Here is an 18,387-nt window from a genome sequence, read left to right as displayed (position 1 = left end):
CCTCCCTGGCCGACTGCGCAGCCCGCCCATTGGTCCCTTCCCCCCCCCGCTGCCACTGCCACTGGCTGTTGCCCGGAGACCCTCGGCGACGATTGGCTTAAGTTGCTGCCGTTCATCCACAACGCCGCAGATCCCGCCTCCACGGCGATCAGGTTTGTGTGCGCCGCGGGTGCTGGGGGCTCGAGGACCGAGCGGAGCTGGTTGAGCCTTCAAAGTCCTAAAACGCGCGGCCGTGGGTTCGGGGTTTATTGATTGAATTCCGCCGGCGCGGGAGCCTCTGCAGAAAGAGAGCGCGAGAGATGGATATGGACAAACGGATTCATTTAGAGCTGCGGAACAGGACGCCCTCTGATGTGAGCATTTGCCAAAAATATCTCTGTCGGTCCATTCTCCTACTTTGTGTGTATGTGTATGTACGTTGCGGGGAGGCACTTTTTTTTGAGGGGGGGCGCCTAGGAGGTGTGGATTTAGGGGTCGGACTGCAAATGAATTGCAAGGTTGGGGGGTTGAAATGCCATCCGAGCATGTTCCGGCTGCTGCCGCCGCCGCTGCCCTTGGTGTGTGTGACTACCTGTGCGTGTGCTCCCGCGTGTGCGAGTGTGGGTGCGAGAGTGTGCGTGCGAGTGTGCACCCATTGGGGGCCAGCGGGCGCACGCGTTTGGGTCGGAGAGAATGAGACAAAATCATCCTCTGAGCTCGCTGCTCCCATGACTCTGTCTAGGGGAAAGATTAACGAGAGAGGAGGAGGAAGGGGGCTGCCTCCCGGATTCAACAACAAAAAAAGGGGGTTTATGTTTTATAAATGAATCTCCCCTTCCGCCCCCCTCCCGCGCCTTCCCCCTCCCTTTCTCTCGCTCGCGCACACACAATAAGTTTTGGGCTTTGCGAGTCCGGTTTAGTTTCTGATAAATGTGGGCCGGGGCCCCCGGGGAGAGCGCATGGGGAGGGGGCTGCAGTGGAGTTGGGAATGGCTCGAGTTTAAAGTGCGTCTTCATTTCTTTGCAGTGATGAGGCGAGAGACGGGGGAGCCATATTTGTAACTTTGTAGTGTTCGTGAACGCGCCCTTTCTCTCCCTCCCTCCCTTTCTCTGCTTCCCTTCCTCTTCTTCTCTTTCTCCCTCACTCTTTCCACCCCACCTTCGGGCCAGATGCTGATGTTTCTCCCTTTCCTTCCGAAGGGAAGATAAATTGGTAGGAGGGGGGAGGGATTTTCTAACGTGCAAAGGCACAGATAATCCCCGCGCCTCCCCACCTCGAGCGATCGCTCCCGCAAGTTACCCAAAGGCAACGTCCCGGTCCCCCCTCACCCCTGCTCCTTCCGGCCTCCCTAAGATGCTATCCTTCGAGCCCTGGCGTCCCCCTAGTCCGCACCCCCGGCCGGTTTTTCTCTGGGGTGGGCTCCTCGGCAGCCATTCGGAGCCTGGCTAATAAATGGGCACGGGAAACTTTGTCAGGACGCGAGCTGCCCGGAGCTGGTGCCTGTGGTGGGTACTGGCTGGGTCCAGATTGATGCGGGCATAGAGAACACGCAGCTTTGGAATGGGAGTTTGCCTTCTCGTCGCCGTTATTGATTGGGCAACGGCGCGAGTAGGGCCGGCGGAAACTTACACGGCTGGGAACTGGAAGGCTCGGCGAAAGCCCACTTCCGAAGAGGGGGAAGGCCAGGGTGGGTTACTCAACGCTCCTTTTTATTTCTGGCTCCCTCGCTTTCAAACTGTTTTATGCGAGTTGGCGGCTCGGCGGAGGAGACCCTAGGTCTGGGGCGGAAACGCTGGCCGACTCCCCTGTGGTCCCTTGGGGGACCAGGAGAGCGCGGGCGCGAGGGCTGCCGCTCCGGCCTCGGTGGCTAGGGTTCCAGAGTTGAGAGCACTGTGTGCCGACCTGTCGCCCCTCCAGCTGGTTAAAACCCGAATTCCTTGCGAAGACAGGCCTTGCTTCCTCTTTTCTCTAGTTCCTCCCCCAAACCTGAGTGAGACTTTTGAAAACAAGATCCTTTTTGTGCCTCCCCCTCATAACGCAGCTGTGGACTGTAGACGTGCAGTGCCTGATGGCGCGCAGGGCGGGGAGGGGTTGGCGAAGGGCGGGGAGAGGTGCTCCGCGGAGAAGGCAGAAGTTGCCGCGAACAATTTGCCCGCGGCTTGCTTTTCTCTGGCGGGTTTCATCCCGGCTCGGACCGGGAGCCGGAGGATTTGGGGGCTGGGTGTGGTGATGGGGGAGGGGACCGAGCCGCGGTCTTCCCGCGTACTTCCGGAAGCCCCCCGTGCTGAGGGGGAAGGGCGCCAAGCAGGGGGCCGGGGTCGCGGTGGGTGTGGAGGCGAGGATGGCCGGGCCAACCCTATCCACACTACTGGCCAACTGGGAGCGAGCTCGAAAGCGGGTCGAACCGGCTCTTTAAACTTCCCGAGTGTGTGCTGGGGGAGGGGAGCGCGCAGAGCTCGGAGCTATTTCTCACGCTTCGCCCCCTCGCCGCCCAGGCTCTCTGCCCACATGCCTTCCCCCGGCCTCGAGGCGGGGTGCGGCGCGGCGGGTCGCGGGGTGGGGGGGCACTATCTATACGTTTCGGGAGGGGAGAGAGAAAGCTAGCTAATGAGGGACAAAAGGGGTGGGGGAGGAGGAAGTATTTTTTTTTTAATGTCCTTAAGACAAATAGCTCCTGAAGAGCGCCCCCTGCGCCCCTGCCCGCAGCGCTGCCCCCCTGGGCCCCCACACACCCACCTTCCGAGCCTCTCCCAACTCTGATCCGGGGGCTGGTGGCCACGCCGCGACGCCGAAATAGGACGAGCAGCCATGTTTCCCGGGTCTCGCGCGGCCCGCCCCTCCCCTCCCCCACGGCGCGGCCGGCGCCGAACGCCGGGCCGCAAATGCGGGTGTCGGGCTCCATGCGGGGCGCGGGCGGGCCAGTCGGCCGGCGCCAGGGAGGCCGAGCTTGGTGCGTGCGGGCTGGGGCGCGGGCGAGCTGGGATGGCCCCTGGGCGGGCCTTTGGGCGTCCCGAGCTGGTTTGGAACTCGAGGTGTTTTATTTATTATTTTTTAACGGTCGGGCACTCCCGAGGCTGAGCCCGAAGGGCGCCGAGGCGTTTTTGGGGGACGGGGGCAGCCGCCAGGCCCTGCGCGCCTGTGGCACGACTGCCGGGCGCCGGGCTGCCATTTTGTCACCGCGGCTGTTGTCGCTGTGGGGGGTGGGGGAGCAGAGTCTTGCGCCATCACCCAGACGGCCCTGGACGTGGAGGCAGCAGGGAGACCTGACTCTAGGGGACCCCCCACACTTGTTCTCTGGGCTCCGATGGGGGGTTCCCACCCGTGTCAACGGCCTGAGGCTTTGCTAGAGTGTCGTGGAGGCCGTTGCACAGGGACGACCAAGATCCTCCGAGCAAATGCTTCCCCCACCCTCATCATGCTCTCTACTTCCTCCGGTCCCTTTTCTCTCCGGTATTTCGCCCTTCATCCTGCAGGCGTTTTAGACGCCTTCGTGTTTGTTCTTTCCGCGGAACTGATAGGATGGTGTGGGGAGAAATTGTACGTGAGGTTTCTTTTTTGGGGGAGAGGGCGCGCACGCGACCCTGGTGGCCCTGACTGAAGCCAAGGACAGCAGCCGCTTCCCCGGGAGGGACGAGTTGTCTAGGCGTTGGGGAAACGCCCTCGGGGCTGGGCTCTTCAGGAAGGTAGGTTTGGCTCGGTGTTTCAGGTGGGTGTTGCAGCGACCTGCAGGCTGCTAGGGGAGCCCCCCTCCCCTTCCCTGCCCCTTTTTTATTAATTTTCTAGGGAAAGGTAGCTACAAAGTAAGTATCCCTAAACCAAAAGGAGAAAGGAACAAGCTTTGCTTTTTTAAAAAAAAGTGCTGTCTTTCTGCCAGCTGCCTTTCTCTGGGTGTTGATTGCAGAGCCAGGCAAGGCATCGTCGTTGGCATCTCTACGGGACTTTTGAAGCCTATACAGCGGTGGTTAGGCACCTCCTTGCTGGTTAAATTCTGGTGTCTGCATGGAGACTAGCTTTCATGGCACGGCCCAGCCAAGGCTGCCCAGGAAGCCAGGTTTAATTTTGACCTTTGGAATACATCGCACGATGTTTTCCAGTCTGACTTACTGCCTAATTGGGTTCAAGTAGCCTGGTATTAACTCTAGTTTATGCAAGCCAACCAGGAATTCACAAGCAGAAAATTGGGCGTGAGCTCCGGATAGTCACAGTTAGTTATATTTTTGTTACTGGATTGCTGATGCTGATGGTGGTTTTGAGTCTGGGGACTGAATCCACAGTAAACGTGGGTTCTGGAACCACACAGACCTGAATTGAATTCCCCCTCCCACAAAGATGTGAGATAAGTTAACCTGCCCCTATGATCTCGGGCAGGTTAACCTAACCTGCCTTTTTGAACCTTAATTTCCTTACCTGGAAAATGGGAATAATAATCCCATTTAATGAGTTAAGTGACGAAACTGGCTTGATCTAGCCTCCTGTGCTCAGCCTCTGATAATGTTATTCTCTAAGAGATATTGGGATGCAATGAGGAACAATTTTGAGCTGCTCTGTGGTTTAGAATAAAAACAGTAATAGTTAATGCTTACATAGCACCTTACATGCTGTGCCTGGCATAGTTCTAAGTGGATTATGCATATTAATTTAGTCTCTACAACCCTACTATGAGGTGTAGGTACTGTTATTATCCTTATGTTACACATAAGGAAATTGAACACAGGTTATTACAACCAGTCTGTACTCAATGTCTACTCTCTATTGCCTCCCCTAAAGCATGCTTTTCTGTAAGATACCTTGGGGAAGAGCTGTTTTGTTTTTCTGGCTTTTAAATGGTACCACCTTATTTTAGTGAGTTTTCTGTCCTTGAAGGTTTCATTTGAAGACTAGAGAGCCTCTTGGTTGAAGATGTTGAGGGGGTGGTCAGGACTGTCATTTTAAGGGGGAAGCTATACACTTTGAGTTTGGTTTAGCATGCCACCTCTGGTTAGGCTGAAATAATGAATCTGGCCTGTAGGTGTTGGGGCATGTGTTTTGGGTTAATGAGAAGAGAAGCAGGAGCCACTGTTAGGCAGTGGTTTGTATGGGATCTTGCATGTAATGCATTTTCCATTTTTATTAATCTCCATCTGTAGCCAAAAATACTGGACAGAATTGTCATGTCCTTGGTATCTAATCTAGGACTAGTATACTAATAACACCTCATATCATTTCACTTAATCCTCTCAGCAACTCCTTCCGGGGTAGGCCAAGCAATGTGACATCTTTCCTGTTGTGAGAGTGAATCATCGAGGATGAGAGAGAAGGTCGAACAACCAATCCTGTATGCAGCAGAATTGGGTTCTCCTTCCACTGTAAAACTGGAGGACCTTTACTTGGACAGTAAGGACTTTGAAAATGGTAGTCTATTTGGTCCCAAACATGGCCCATCACTAGAATCACCCAGGCCTGTTTTTGTACAGGCCATGAGCTAAGAATAATTTGTACATACAAGCACTGCAATCAATTTGATGATATGTAAGACAACTTTGAATCCCAGTTAAGTGGAATGTTCCCCCTGCTGTCGAATTCTACTTAATTACCAAATATATATATATATATATAATTTTATTAATAAAAGAATTGTGGAAATTTGTTTTTTCTAGTTGTACAAGTGCCTGTGTAGTACTGTCAGTTTTGCCTCTGGGTAAGGTTTACTATCTGACCCTTTACAGAAAAAGATAATCTCCAGTTTAGTAGTTTAGGGGGAGGGACCCTGGGATCTGGCTTTTTAAATTCTTAAAAATTTATTAAGCATGTGACAAGCCATTGATTTGGGTGGTACTTTAGGGATCTTTCCAAGTCATTTTATGTGTGCCCTTTAACTAGTTGATACCTAGTGGAAATTGGCCTCAATCCAAGAACCTGCATCAGAAGAGAAATTATCCTATTACCAGTTTAAAATTGAATACTCCTTCTATCCAGAGGCACTGTGCAACCAACTGAAATTCCTTATCTTACATATTCAGAATATTTCAAAAGGCTTTTGCATATCTTGCAGTTAAATGGTTACTCTTAAATTTTAGATTTCTTTTTAGAGCTATAAGGAAGATGCTTTGAACTGCAGTGGTTCAAGCTCTGAGGCCTGTGGAAGGTACAGCAGCTGTGTACCCGGTGGCTGACATCAGGTCCTCAACACAGATCATTGAAAACCACAAATAATCTTGGAATCTCTGGTTCGGGAGTGCTGCTTTTCCACCATGTATATTTCCTGGGGGACGAACCAGCAGCAAAGTGGCTTTCGGTTTCAGAGCCCTTCTTTCTACCACTAGCCTCTTGTGCCTGAGCTAATGAGTTGAAGGAATGGATATAAGGTCGGCTAGGAGGAGAGGAGGAGTAGATAAATAAATGGGGACAGACTCAGTTCTCTGTCTTGGCCACTGCTGTACCACCAGCCTCTCAAGGTGACTTACTCTATCTAGACTTATACATCCTTGTTTGTAACACAGGCACCTGATTGAGTTTTGAGGGCTGGTCATCCCAGAGCTTCAGTCCAAAGTAAACATAGTACATTGTAGTAGAAAATTTGGGGCTGTTGGTGATCCTTTATGGAGAGTGTATGGGATTCTTACAGATGTCTCCTTACAGTTGTGCCTGCCCTCTCTGCCTTGGTATAGTCACTTAGGAAAGAGAGCTTGTTGCTGAGTGGTGATGAGCCTGGGTTAAATGAGCTTGGCCCCAGTTGTTTGGCCTGAAATCTGACTTGGTTTGGTAAAGAGGAGGCTCATTACTCTGGTGTCCAGAGAGGGCACTTACTTTCTCATGTTTGCTTGCTGCCATGCCCTCCTCTCTTCACCACTGCATTTTGATATGTCCAACCCCTGTTATAGCTAGTTTTCTAGTCTCCTAGAAACTACCTTTTACTAGTCCTCACCACTGCCTTCCACACACAAGTAGAGAAACATGGACTTGACTGAATAACATTACATTGAAATATAATTGTATGACAAATGATAAATACCCAACAATGAGGTTTTCATTAAAGAGATGGGAGTCTGGCAGGGATGGAGAATTGTGAAGGCATCTGTTGTTCAGAACTTCTCATTTAATAAAATTTGTCGAAACGAGATGAGCAAAGCACCCATGGCCCTGGGCTACCTGCCCAGACATGGAAGCAGCCTCCTTGTATAGAACCAGTTGTCCTGATGATATTATTACAAAGTCTGTAAACAAGATAAAATGTCTTTGTTCTACCACACCAGTCCCTGTCCTGTGCCTATTGGACCACACCCCGCAACCCCCATGTTTTCACTCAAATTTTTTTAGCTCTACAGCTGCCCTGGTACACTCAACCTATGGTCTCCTTTACCAAAACTTGCTTCAGGCAGCAGATCTAAAAGATCAGTTTACTCAACTCCACTATCACTTACTCTAATGTGGATTAAAGTCAGGGCTGTCTTTCCCAGAGGTATTTGCATTAGGAGATTCCAGTTTGGTGAGGAAATTACCAGAGAACTATTAGAGACTTGAGTGCTGTTTTCAGCTTTATTATTAACTAACTTGCACTTCGGCTGCTTCGGGCCTCTGTTTTCTCTGCTCTACAATGGGGGTGTTGCGTTAGATGAGTGGCTTTCAAACTTTTTGATCCTAACAATAAGAAATATGTTTTATGTCACTACCCACTATGTATATACATATGTTGCATGAAACACTGAGTGTGCCCCCTTATGTATAAAAACACTTTTGTTAAAAAAAAAAAAAAAAAGCTGGCTTTGACCCATTAATTAATTTCATTACTTGTTAGAGTTTACAAGACATTTAAAAGATGAATGTTAAGGTTCCTTCACACTCAAATATTTCGTGGTTTGATTTGGGGAAATGAAGGAATGCCTTTTATAGCTTTATGAAATCTGTCCCCTGAGGGTCAATAGTGATTTCTCTGGCTTTTAAGCCTGCTTATCTCTGGGTCCCATGGTCTCAAGCTTCTAGCTCTTTCCCAACCCAGTTTCTCATGGCATTAGGGAATCATCCTAAATTCCTACCCCAGATGGATGCCTTCCAGGGTTCTTGATTGTGCCAGTGGCCCTCAGCCAAGCATGTTCCTCCACACCCTTCTCTCTACCCTCAGCACCACGTTGCCCTCCATCTTTCAGTGTGCTGCATATACTATGCAGGTTGCCTGGGGGCCTCCCACTTTTACCAGCCTGGAGGAGAGAAAGTTTTAGAGAGAGGAACTCGCTCCTACCAGACTGCCTGGGTGTTCATCATGTAGTTCAATCCCTTCCCCTGCACTCCCTTCAGCTGCGGCACTTGGTCAAGAGCCCCTTTACCTCAGAGTTCCTTCCCTGTCTCTGCAAAATGACAGTGTGATAATATCTACCACATAGTCTGGTACACAGTAAGTACTCAATAAGCATTAGATGTTATTGTTATGTGGTGTGTTCTACTAGAACACCAGTTCGCATTCACTTAAAAAAAAAAAATCAGACATTATACAAAAAAGAAACACTTGTTTCGGTGGGAAAAGAGGTTAGACGCTATAGAGATTCAAACTTGCCCAGTTATTTTTCTCCACAAGCACTTTAATAGTAAATGTGTTGCTTCCAGATGAGTGTAGCTATAGCATCTAAACATTGTGGAGCCAGTTGCCAGGTCCATTCTGCTAAAGATAATGTCAAAACTTGCCCCTCTCCTGGACAACTCCCTTTTGTCACTGCCCTCAGCAACTAACTGAGATTCCTCTCAAACTGCCCACCCCATCCTCCCAGAACTGCCCTTTCTCACCTAGCTAGCGACCTTCTCCCTCACAGAATTGAAACCTGGTTTCCTAAGAAGTTCCTAGACCAAATCTGCCCAGCTCAGCCAGCTAGCTGTCCTTTCCGTCTTGGCCCTGCCTGGCCTCTGGTCCCCTTCTTCCTACCAGGCACCTAGCCACTCCTCTCATTTGGATGTTTCTTTAGCTTGGGATGTCGCTACCATCTTAAGACAAACAAAACCTCCCTTGATTCTTCTATCTCGTTTTATCTACTGCCCATCTCTTCCTTTTAGCATGCAGCTTAGTGAATTGTCTGTAACCACCTCCGTTCCCTCACTTACCTCACACCTCAACCCTCTTCTGGTTTGCTTCCTAAACTCCAAAAACCCCAACAGCCTTTACTGTCTTCTCATGTGATTCCTCAGCAGCAGTATTTACGCCCTGCTCTTCATGCCATAGGTTTTCCCCTTGCCCCTCCCTTTCTCTCGTCTGTCTTCTACAGCTCTGGTTGCTCCTCAATTTCTGTGGCCTTTTGCCTTCCAGACCCAGCTTGGAAGTACTAGACTCAGTCAAGTCTGGGCCTTGGGCCCTTTTCTGTATTCCCTACCTATGGAGTCTTGTCTCACCAACAGCCGTAGGCACTGTGTGATACATGGGGTCATATGTTTACATCTCTGGCCCTGACCTCTAGGCTAAGCTCAGGACCCACCCAATGTCTTTACCTGAGTGTCCCCAAAATATCCCACATTCAGCATGTTTGAAGGGAGCCCATGACATTTGTAACCTCCTCCATTCCCCCCAACATGCACACACGTGATTTTTCTATCCATCACAAGTTCTGTCAATTCAAAATATCCTCTATTGTTTTTCAGTTAATCTCCCTGCATCACAGCCCCCTTTAAACCATGTTTCCAACTTCAACCAGCTCTTAGCAAGAAATCTTGTTACCCTTTACTTAAAGTACACCATTGTTCTTAGGATCAAGTCCAGGCTCCTTAGTAAGACCAACAAGGTCCTGCATGGATTGGCCACTGCTGGCCTCCGCCTCTCATCTTTTCCCTTGACCCCCTTCCTACTGCACTGGTACTATCACCTATTAGCATCTAATCCTTTTTACCATCTCTATCTTCCACCCCTCAGTTCTAGGTCTGTTTTTTTTTTGTTTCTTTTGTTATAAAATTTTCAGAAATTTCCTTAGAAGTGCTTGAGTTTGTAATTATACATTCCCGAATGTGAATGTTTTAATTAGCATTTTTCTTGCTTAGTGGTAAGTTGCTTGATTTAAAGGTCCTGTTTCTGCTCATCGCTGTATATCTTCAGCTCAGCACTGCACTTGGCACATGATGGGCACTCTGGAAGTGTTAGTTGGATGAAGGAACCATTATACTTGCATGTTCTTGTCATTTTCATCACCTTCTCTCTATCTGGTAAGCCAAGCACAAAGCCACAGAAACAAAGCATCGGAAATAGCTATCAGCTTGGTGCCCTCAGCTTCCCCCTGGGTGGGTGTGTGCCTCTGGGTAGGTGTTTCATACTTTCTCAGCCCAGCGGTCCTCAACTTTTTTGGTTTTTACGTCCCATATCAGTAAAAAATTTGAACCTGATCCCCAGTATGTTTACCTTTTATTAATGGATTATTCACATATACTACATTTAAAAAAATGTGTGTGTTATAAAGTATAACACTAAAAATTAAGGATAAATTAAAAGATATTAAAAGTCCAGTGGATTGTCTAGGGTGATCCACTTAGGAGACCACTGCTCTCATTAGTTATTTATTTTTAGTTCAGTTATGAAAGTTTCTGCCAATCCGCTCAGTGCTGTCTGTTTAGGCTGTGTATACAGACCCACCAAAGCTGTTCAGGTCATCCTTTAGGGTCCATCAAAGGCCAACCCCTGGGCTGTTCTTGCAGATGTCTAGAGGGTGAGAGGATTCCATCAGTAGGCCTAGGCTGGTCAGTGGAGAAGGAAGAGGCTTTCTCCTACTTATCCTCAGGCTGGGAATAAGTCAAGGCAGGATCAGCTGCAGGCTGGAAGAGCAGAGATGGAGAGCCAAAGTGAAGCTGGAGGAGAGAGGCCTGTCATGTTGTGTGTGAGGCACTTTAGTAAAGTTGTGCTGGGACCTGGAACTCACAGAGTTTAGAAGGGCTGGAGTGCCATATTCTACTGCCTCCTGCAGAAGTAATAGGAGGGGAAGAGAGTGAATGTGTGTGTCTTGGCAAGGGAGGATAGGTTTGAGGCAAGATCCTGTAATAGTAAATTTAAAGGGATTACCACTTTTCAGGGGCATGCATCCCAGGGAGGGACTCATCACACATTATGTAACCACCTTTTACCTTAGCTATATATAGGCCTCACCAGTACACCCAAATGATGTGACTAGAGAGAGGGGTGAAGGGAACCCACTTCCACTTACAGGGCCTGTATGTCCAGCATCCAGAGTGATGCAGGGAGTTATGAATTTATATAGTGGATTGAATTTGTTGAATCCAGTACCTGTGTCCTGGGCATGGGGAGTGCATGACAGAAAGGTAGTGTAGTGTGGGTTTCTGTGGGGATTGGGGTTGGGTGGAGAGCTCAGCACAGGAGAAAAGAAGGCGCATGGTTAGGGGGGCCAATTACAACCCCAGCTGTGTGTAGAACCACCAGGGGAAGGGGCATTTTAAGAAATTTCCAGGTTCTACACAACTAAGGAATCTCCTCTGAGGGTGGTGCCCAGTCCGTATTATTAGAAGGCTCTGAAGGAAACTCTGAAGCACAGTTGGAAGCCACCATCCTGAGGCAGGTGCAGAACTTCACAGCAGGTAAGAAGTAAACTAAGTGGAGGTAAAAGGAGAGGAAAACAGAAAATAGGAAAGAAAGGTACAGGACCTAACTTGCTGGGGAGCAGGGATAAGGTCTTTGGCCCGACTGCTGCACACACCACATTCCTGCTCATCACACTTATAATTTTTCATTTACCTGTATTTCATGAGGCTGCTGCTCGAACGTTGAGTGGACTTATTGAGCAAGGCTGGACTTGGCCTGTTGGCCTGTCCTCAATCTCCAGGGGATCGAGAGGCAGGCTGGTGGGCCTTTTGTAAGAAGGAGGGGACCTCAAGGCCAAGCAGTCGGGTGTAGTGGGTGGTGCCCAGCACTACAGAGCTCTACTATCTGAAGATATCTGGCAGGTACCTCATCTGTAAAATGGCAACTAACAGTGATGCTGCTTCTTTGGGATTGTTGTCAGGACTGAAATAAATAAGGTTTGTTTCAGGTATGTGTGTGGACAGCCCCTGAAATTTAGTAGATTCTAACCAGCCTGGGCTTGAACAAGCTATTTAAAACAGGGGGAGCCCGCCTGCCTAAAGGAGGCCTCTTGCTTGTTGTCTAAGCTTGTAATGGTGGAAGCAATTGTTGGGAGAGTTGTCTTTGCTTGCCTCAGAAGGAGGCCTTACTTGGAGCTGCTGAAACAGGTAGGAGGAGGCAGGAGGGGCCCCAGGCAGAGGACGGAGCCCCCATATTTTGTTGAGGTGGAGCTGGGGCAACATTAGCTATGCTGTGGACTTCCCCTGCCCCAGGGCCTCCCTTTCTTGTTGTAAGGTAGGAGTTTGGGGCTCTTTGCCTGGCTAGCCTTTTCTGGAGCAGTTGCTCTGTCAGTGGTCTTTCCTGCCTCTTAGCTCACCACTGGACTACAGAAATCAGTCTGCTCCTCCTAGGCCTTCATAGTGCTTTCATAAAGCTTCTGAGAGGTGTCCTTCTCTAGGAAGTCTTCCTTGACTCACTGGAAGAAAGGGAGCAGATTGTGTCCTTCCCAGGTGACATAAAGATGTAGAAGTCTCCAGAACTTCCAGGTAAATGCGGCAGCATTCTCCTGTCTGCTAATTCTGGTAGCGACTCACTGATGTGCTTTGAGGCTCCCTCTGTTCCCCTCATTGGATTGGTCATTGTCTCTTTATTCCCCCCTCCAGAGGGCAGCGGAGAGGGCTTGCAGGGCCCAGCACAACTCCCCTGCAGCTGGGTGCATCCGGAAGGCTTTGTGGTGACGTCATGTGGTCTCCAGCCTGGCTGCCTGTGCGAAGGATCTGTCTGTTCTGGCACAGGGGCCTGTTCCATATGGAGGGCCAGGAACTAGCCATCACAGTTACCCAGGGCATTCCTTCCACTTCTGCACGTCTCCCCTTACCCATGGAGATTTGGATGTACTCGGGGTGTGGCTTGGGGAGAGTGGGCAAGCATGTACTTCAGCGAAACTCCCCAGCTGTCTCTGGTAGGCCTGAAGCGGCCTACCTACAGAGGTTGGCCTGCTGCCATACCGAGTGGTTCTTCTCCTTTTAGCCCCTGTCCAGTTTGCAGCTCTATTGCAGACATGCCTTTATGTGTCTTGGTTAAGAGAGCTGGTATGACTACATCTTTAGGTGTGGTCTGTGTGTCTAAGGAGGGTTCTCTTAGAGTAGGGCCCTCCAGAGCTGCTATTAGGGGTGGAGGTAGAGGAGCAGGCTTGGGAGCTGAAATGGAATGCTGTCCTCTTAAAAGCAAAGGGGTACTTAGTTCAGGGCAGGCAGCTGGCCTCAAGTTGCTCAGGAGCCTTCCATCATTTCCAGTGGCCAGTATGGTCATTGCCAGGAGCTGCCACAGGGAGGGGTTGGATGTGGAAATGAAAATGCACCTCTGAGTTTGGCCAGTGGCCGTAGACTCTAGCAAGGTCCAGGTGTGGACTGAAAGGTGCCCACTGGGCCGGAAACCAGGCCCATGTGGGCAAATGTCTTGCCAGCCTCAGGAGGCTTATTACAGACACAAGTGTCCCTGATGATGAGCAGCATGGCCAGCTAATGTCTGATGCTGACCAGAGTTAGTAGGGTGATTTCTGCAAATAAATACTGTGGAGAGGCCATTCATTTTCATATAAGATGTACCTCGCTTTATTGCACTTCACATTTTTTACAAATTGAAGGTTTGTGGCAACCCTGTGTAGAGAGAGCAGTTTTATCAGTGCTATTTTTCTAGCAGTTTTAGGTGATAGTATTTTTTAGCAATAGAGGATGGTTATTTTTAGCAAGAGTGTATTTTATTTAAGGTATGTACATTTTTTTAGACATGCTAATGCATACTTAATAGAATACAGTATAATGTAAACATAACTTTTATATGCACTGGGAGACAAAAAAATTCATGTGACTCATTTGGTTGCAATATTTGCTTTATTGCAGTGGTCTGGAACTAAACCTGCAATATCTCCGAGGTATGGCTATATTGATTGAATGCTCGCTGTGTGCCGCGTTCTGTTCTCCAAATTCTGCATACAGATGAACACATCATCTATTCTGAAGCTAACATGACTTTGAAAGGGAAATGGTCAATTAGCCAAGCAAAGGCATGACTGTTGACGTGAGAGATCTTATGAAGACAAAGCTGTGTTAAAGGGGGTGGGTGATTCAGGAAGGCCTCTCTGAGGAGGTGACATGTGAACAGAGACTCAAGTAACCTACAGTGGACTTCTTCTGGCCCTCATGAGCCGGAACCTTAGCTGATCTAGAAGTACCTAGAAATCATCTGCTGATGAGCAAGCTGAGGCCCAGCATGGTTAAGATGCAAATTTATGAGCTGATTAGTAGGAAAGATTCAAAAGTGAGAAAAAATATTACTGGCTAGTACTCTGCTCACAACCTTAGGCACTTCCCCTGGCCAGCTGACCCTCTGCCTTTTCATCCCAGAATGTTTTTTATTATCCTCTTGAGACTCACACTTTGAAAAATATATAATTCCAGATTGCATTTATTAACAATAATAGATTTATTTTCTCATTCATGGCTGAGTGTGTTGGGGTGGGGGGCAGAAATGTTTAAACACATCTATAATCGCTAGTCGGCCCTCCAGGCAAGGGCTGACCACCTGGAGTTGCTCTTTTTCCTGCCTAAGCAGGGATATGGCCCAATTTTGGTAACCACAGGCACTTGCCTCCTGTCGCAGTGGGATTTCCATTGGTCTTTCTGAAATGACAGTTTCTTGGAGGGCCCCCATTGCTCCTTTGTAATCCATCTGGACCTTTTAGGCCCTTCCACCTAGTGTGAGGGTCCAGGTGCCTTTGGGTAGTCTGGGGAGACCTTATCAATGCCTTCGATCAAAAACAATGAGGCAGGACTCAGAGGGTCCCCAGCCAAGGCTTATTTGAGGGAGAGAAGCCCACGGTTAAGTCAGGTTACAAATTCAGCCCTTACCCACCTCTCCAAGGACAAAGATGAGCCTTAATTGGCTGATAGTTTTCATCTACAAGCAGGCATCCTGCATGAATTTGAAAGGAGCTTCTGGTGAAGTAAGACTTCATTAATTAGCCTGTGAGGGAACTGGCTTCCCAGTATTATGGGGGCTAGATAATTCAATGCCTGTTCTGCTTTGAGATTCTGAAAGGAAAGCACTAGATATTCATCTTTTTGCTAAATGTTGAGAAGAAATATCTTTTGTGTATTTTTAACTGTTGAGTATGTATGTATCAGATACCCTATTTATTCTTATTTAATCTATACAGAAACAATACAAACTGAGTAAGATTATTCCCACTTTAACAGATGAGGAACCTGAGGCTCAGAAAGCTAGTTAAGTAATCCTCAAGGTCAAATACTACTGAGGAGCCGTGCTTGGGTGCAAAACCAGGTATTGTCTTTAGAGCTATGCATGGAACCTTGAATCTTCACTTTGACCCATGTCTTCCCAGCTACTTTGGGGCTTCTGATAATAAGGAAATACTCTAGACTCCTGACTTCCATTTCTTTTCTCTATCATAAAATCTGCATTTGTTTCCCTAAGAAACTGAAACAGATGATGCCAAAATTTCTGATTTTTAAAAATGTTTTATTGTGAAGTAGAACACATATTAAAGTAAACAAAAAAAATGTCAGGTTTAATAATTTTTCCTCTACAATGTTGGGGAAACCCCAGTGAAATCAACTTTCTCTGTGCCTGCCCTTGTCTTTCTATACCAGGGTCTATGTCTGGGTTTCTCTTAGGCTCTGACATGCCGCATATGAGGGCTTGTGCACGCAGCTGAGAAGCATGCCCAGGGTGCCTCAGGGATACTAAAGAGGTTCTGAAAAGTAGGAGAAGGCCAAGTCGTTCTTCAATAAAAGTAGGCTAAGACATATTTAGGGGCTTAGGTGTTGCCTCAAAACCAACCGCAGTATAATTCCGACCTTCTATGAGAAAAGAGTAGTAGTGGTTGTGGAGCAGACATGGTGAGGCTGCGTGTTTTGCCTGGAACTCCTTGCTGCACTTGCCATAAGGAGGACTCCTTCTGGGACAGGAGTTAGGCTTACCCCTTACTGAGCACCTGTTAGGAGCCTTGTATCATGGTATGTACTTGGCAAGCATTACGTTTTTGATTCTTGAGAACACCCCTAAGGTGTTGGTATGCCCACCCATTTCTAGACAGAGTGAATTAGATGGCCTTCAAGGCACACTGAACTGTCCCTGTGTGTTGTAGTAGTCCCTTCTGCTTGTGCCTCCCAGACTAGACACTGGAGGCAGAAGGCAAGGATACTTTTATCATTGGATCACTGATGCACTGGCATTTGGTAGGTTCGGAGTAGCATGCACTGGATGAATGAGGGTGAAGTAACTTGCTCACATAGGTACCATAGTGAGACCCTTAGATTGGAGGAGTCCAAGGTTCTATGACTGCTGCCTTTGTAGGTCAGAAGTGGGATCTGATTCCAGCTCTTTGGTTAATAAGCTGGGCAAATGCAAAATGACATAAGCACCAGCTTATTTGTATTGCAGAATTATAGCAGAATATTGAAAGCAACCCAAATACTCATCAATATCGGACTGGTTAAGAAAAACAATGGCACATCCACACAAATGGAATACAATGCAAATAAGAAACAAGAATGGTTTTATGTCCAATACTACACGAACTCCAGGAAAAAAAGGGCAAGGCAAAGATCAGTACATAATAACGGTAGTTTGGGTAAAAAGGAGGAAAATAAGACTCTAAATTTGTTTTTATGCGTGTAAACCCTGGTGAGATGGTTAACTAGATGGGATGGAGAATTAACTGTTTATCTTATACTTTTTGGTTTTGAAACCACAAGAATGAATGTTTGTTTGTTTGTTTTAACAAAATTTTTCTAAATAACAGAAGTGACTTTGGACCAGGTCTTCTACTTATCTGGGCTTCAGTCTCCCTGTCTGTACATTGAGGCAGTCAGATGTATTGTGTTTCCCTGGCTTTTCTAGGCTTTTCCATGAGGCCCTGGTCCTGTCCTAGAATGGTCTGTAGTCCCTTCCAATGGTGGCCTGGAACTGGATCAGCTCAGACTGTTTTAGAAAGGCTGTGGTGGCACAGAGAGCAGCAAACCTTTTGCAGAGGTGTCAGACCTTGTTACTGTCCCCATATCTGGGAGTTTACCCTCCTAACATCCTGCCCTGTTGTGACTTGATTCTCCCAAAGTGAAAGATTATAGGGAAGAGAGACTGTTCTGGAGGCTTCTGGCAAAGTGCTGCAATTCATAGGAAGGAAAAAAATGGCAGAATGTTTTCCCACGTTATTTTTAATGCTTTTCAGTTCAGCTAACATATATTGAGAGCTATGTGTGAGTGTAGGGGAATTAGAGCTGTATAACACCATGTTTCTGCTCTCTGGGGTACAGAGTCTTAGGGTGAGAAAGTTGCTTATAAATTCCTTTCCTCCACGACAGCACTTTACCTCCTCCAGTCCCATGGAAACCATGAGATTAGTAGGGATCCTCCCCATCTTACAGATGAAGAAACTGAGTCTCTGTGAAGTCTTACCCAAAGCCACACAGTTCTCATGTGCCCAGTCACCATCAACACATTCTGCCATAGGATAGCCTGTTTCTACCTGGACACATTGTGAGCACAATCCTGAGTAAAGCTCCTTTTTTCCTTTAAAGGACGGGGAAGGGAAGTCTTGGGCTTATGTCAGGTCTTGGGTCTTACTCCCTTTGCTGTGGTCCAAACAATGCTGATGCCACTGCCTGAGAAACCAACCACCTACCAGCAGTTACTTGTGATAGCTGCTTTAAAGAGGAAGGAATCAAACCATAGCACTATCAGAGAAGAAAAGACCTAAGGCTCATCTCTTTACAGCACTTCATCATACAATATTATTCATTTAATAGTTTATCACTTGTTTATGTGTAGAGTTCTTTGCAGACACTTAGCAGCCTCCAATTCATGTGCTTACAGGGATAGGGAGCTCACTGATTTTTTTTTTTTTTTTTTCCTCCAGAGCAGCCTAGCCTATTCTTCTGGGGACAGCCTTAATGATTTAAACACCCTTTTATGTTTTATATTGGGCTGAAAACTGCCTCTTTGTAATTCTTGCACACTACTATTAGTTTTTGAACCATTGAAATACACAGAATAAGTGTACACTCCTTCGAATAATGGGAGAAAGACAGCTATCATGAGTTTCCTCTACCCTCGACCTAAACATCCCTAGTTCCTTCAATTGTTTTCCAGTGTCACAGTTTTCAGATGTCTTCCCACCCTGGTTGCCATCAAGTTCTGCCTCAGGGTTCGGAATTTGAAGTTTGGTCCTGTTGGAGTAGAATGTTTCAGCACCCTGACCAAGGACATTGGTTCATCCCACTTGTTTCTGTCAACACAGCCCAGGATGACCTTGTCTGTGTTGGCAGGGACCTCCTTCACGAGTTTCTGGTGAAGACTAACGTCATTACATTCTT

At 47.8% G+C, this 18,387-nt stretch overlaps 1 protein-coding gene across 2 annotated transcripts in view; it reads left to right on the top strand.

Annotated features, from left to right (window-relative positions):
• The first annotated feature begins 85 nt into the window (after positions 1 to 85).
• Positions 86 to 18,387, top strand: part of ANP32A (acidic nuclear phosphoprotein 32 family member A) — a 37,280-nt gene continuing 18,978 nt past the window's right edge. The window contains exon 1 of one of the 2 annotated variants that reach the window (XM_016145746.2): positions 86 to 353. In XM_016145746.2, coding sequence (XP_016001232.1) covers positions 300 to 353 — 54 coding nt within the window. In that variant the 5' untranslated portion in view covers positions 86 to 299. The remainder of the gene's footprint in view (positions 354 to 18,387) is intronic. The other variant, XM_016145747.2, reaches the window with a different exon arrangement.

This window comes from Rousettus aegyptiacus, unplaced genomic scaffold (assembly GCF_014176215.1).
Source record: "Rousettus aegyptiacus isolate mRouAeg1 unplaced genomic scaffold, mRouAeg1.p scaffold_m13_p_3, whole genome shotgun sequence".
NCBI lineage: Eukaryota > Metazoa > Chordata > Mammalia > Chiroptera > Pteropodidae > Rousettus > Rousettus aegyptiacus.
The sequence above is the reverse complement of the archived record's forward strand: the minus strand, read 5'-3'. Positions and strand labels throughout refer to the sequence as shown.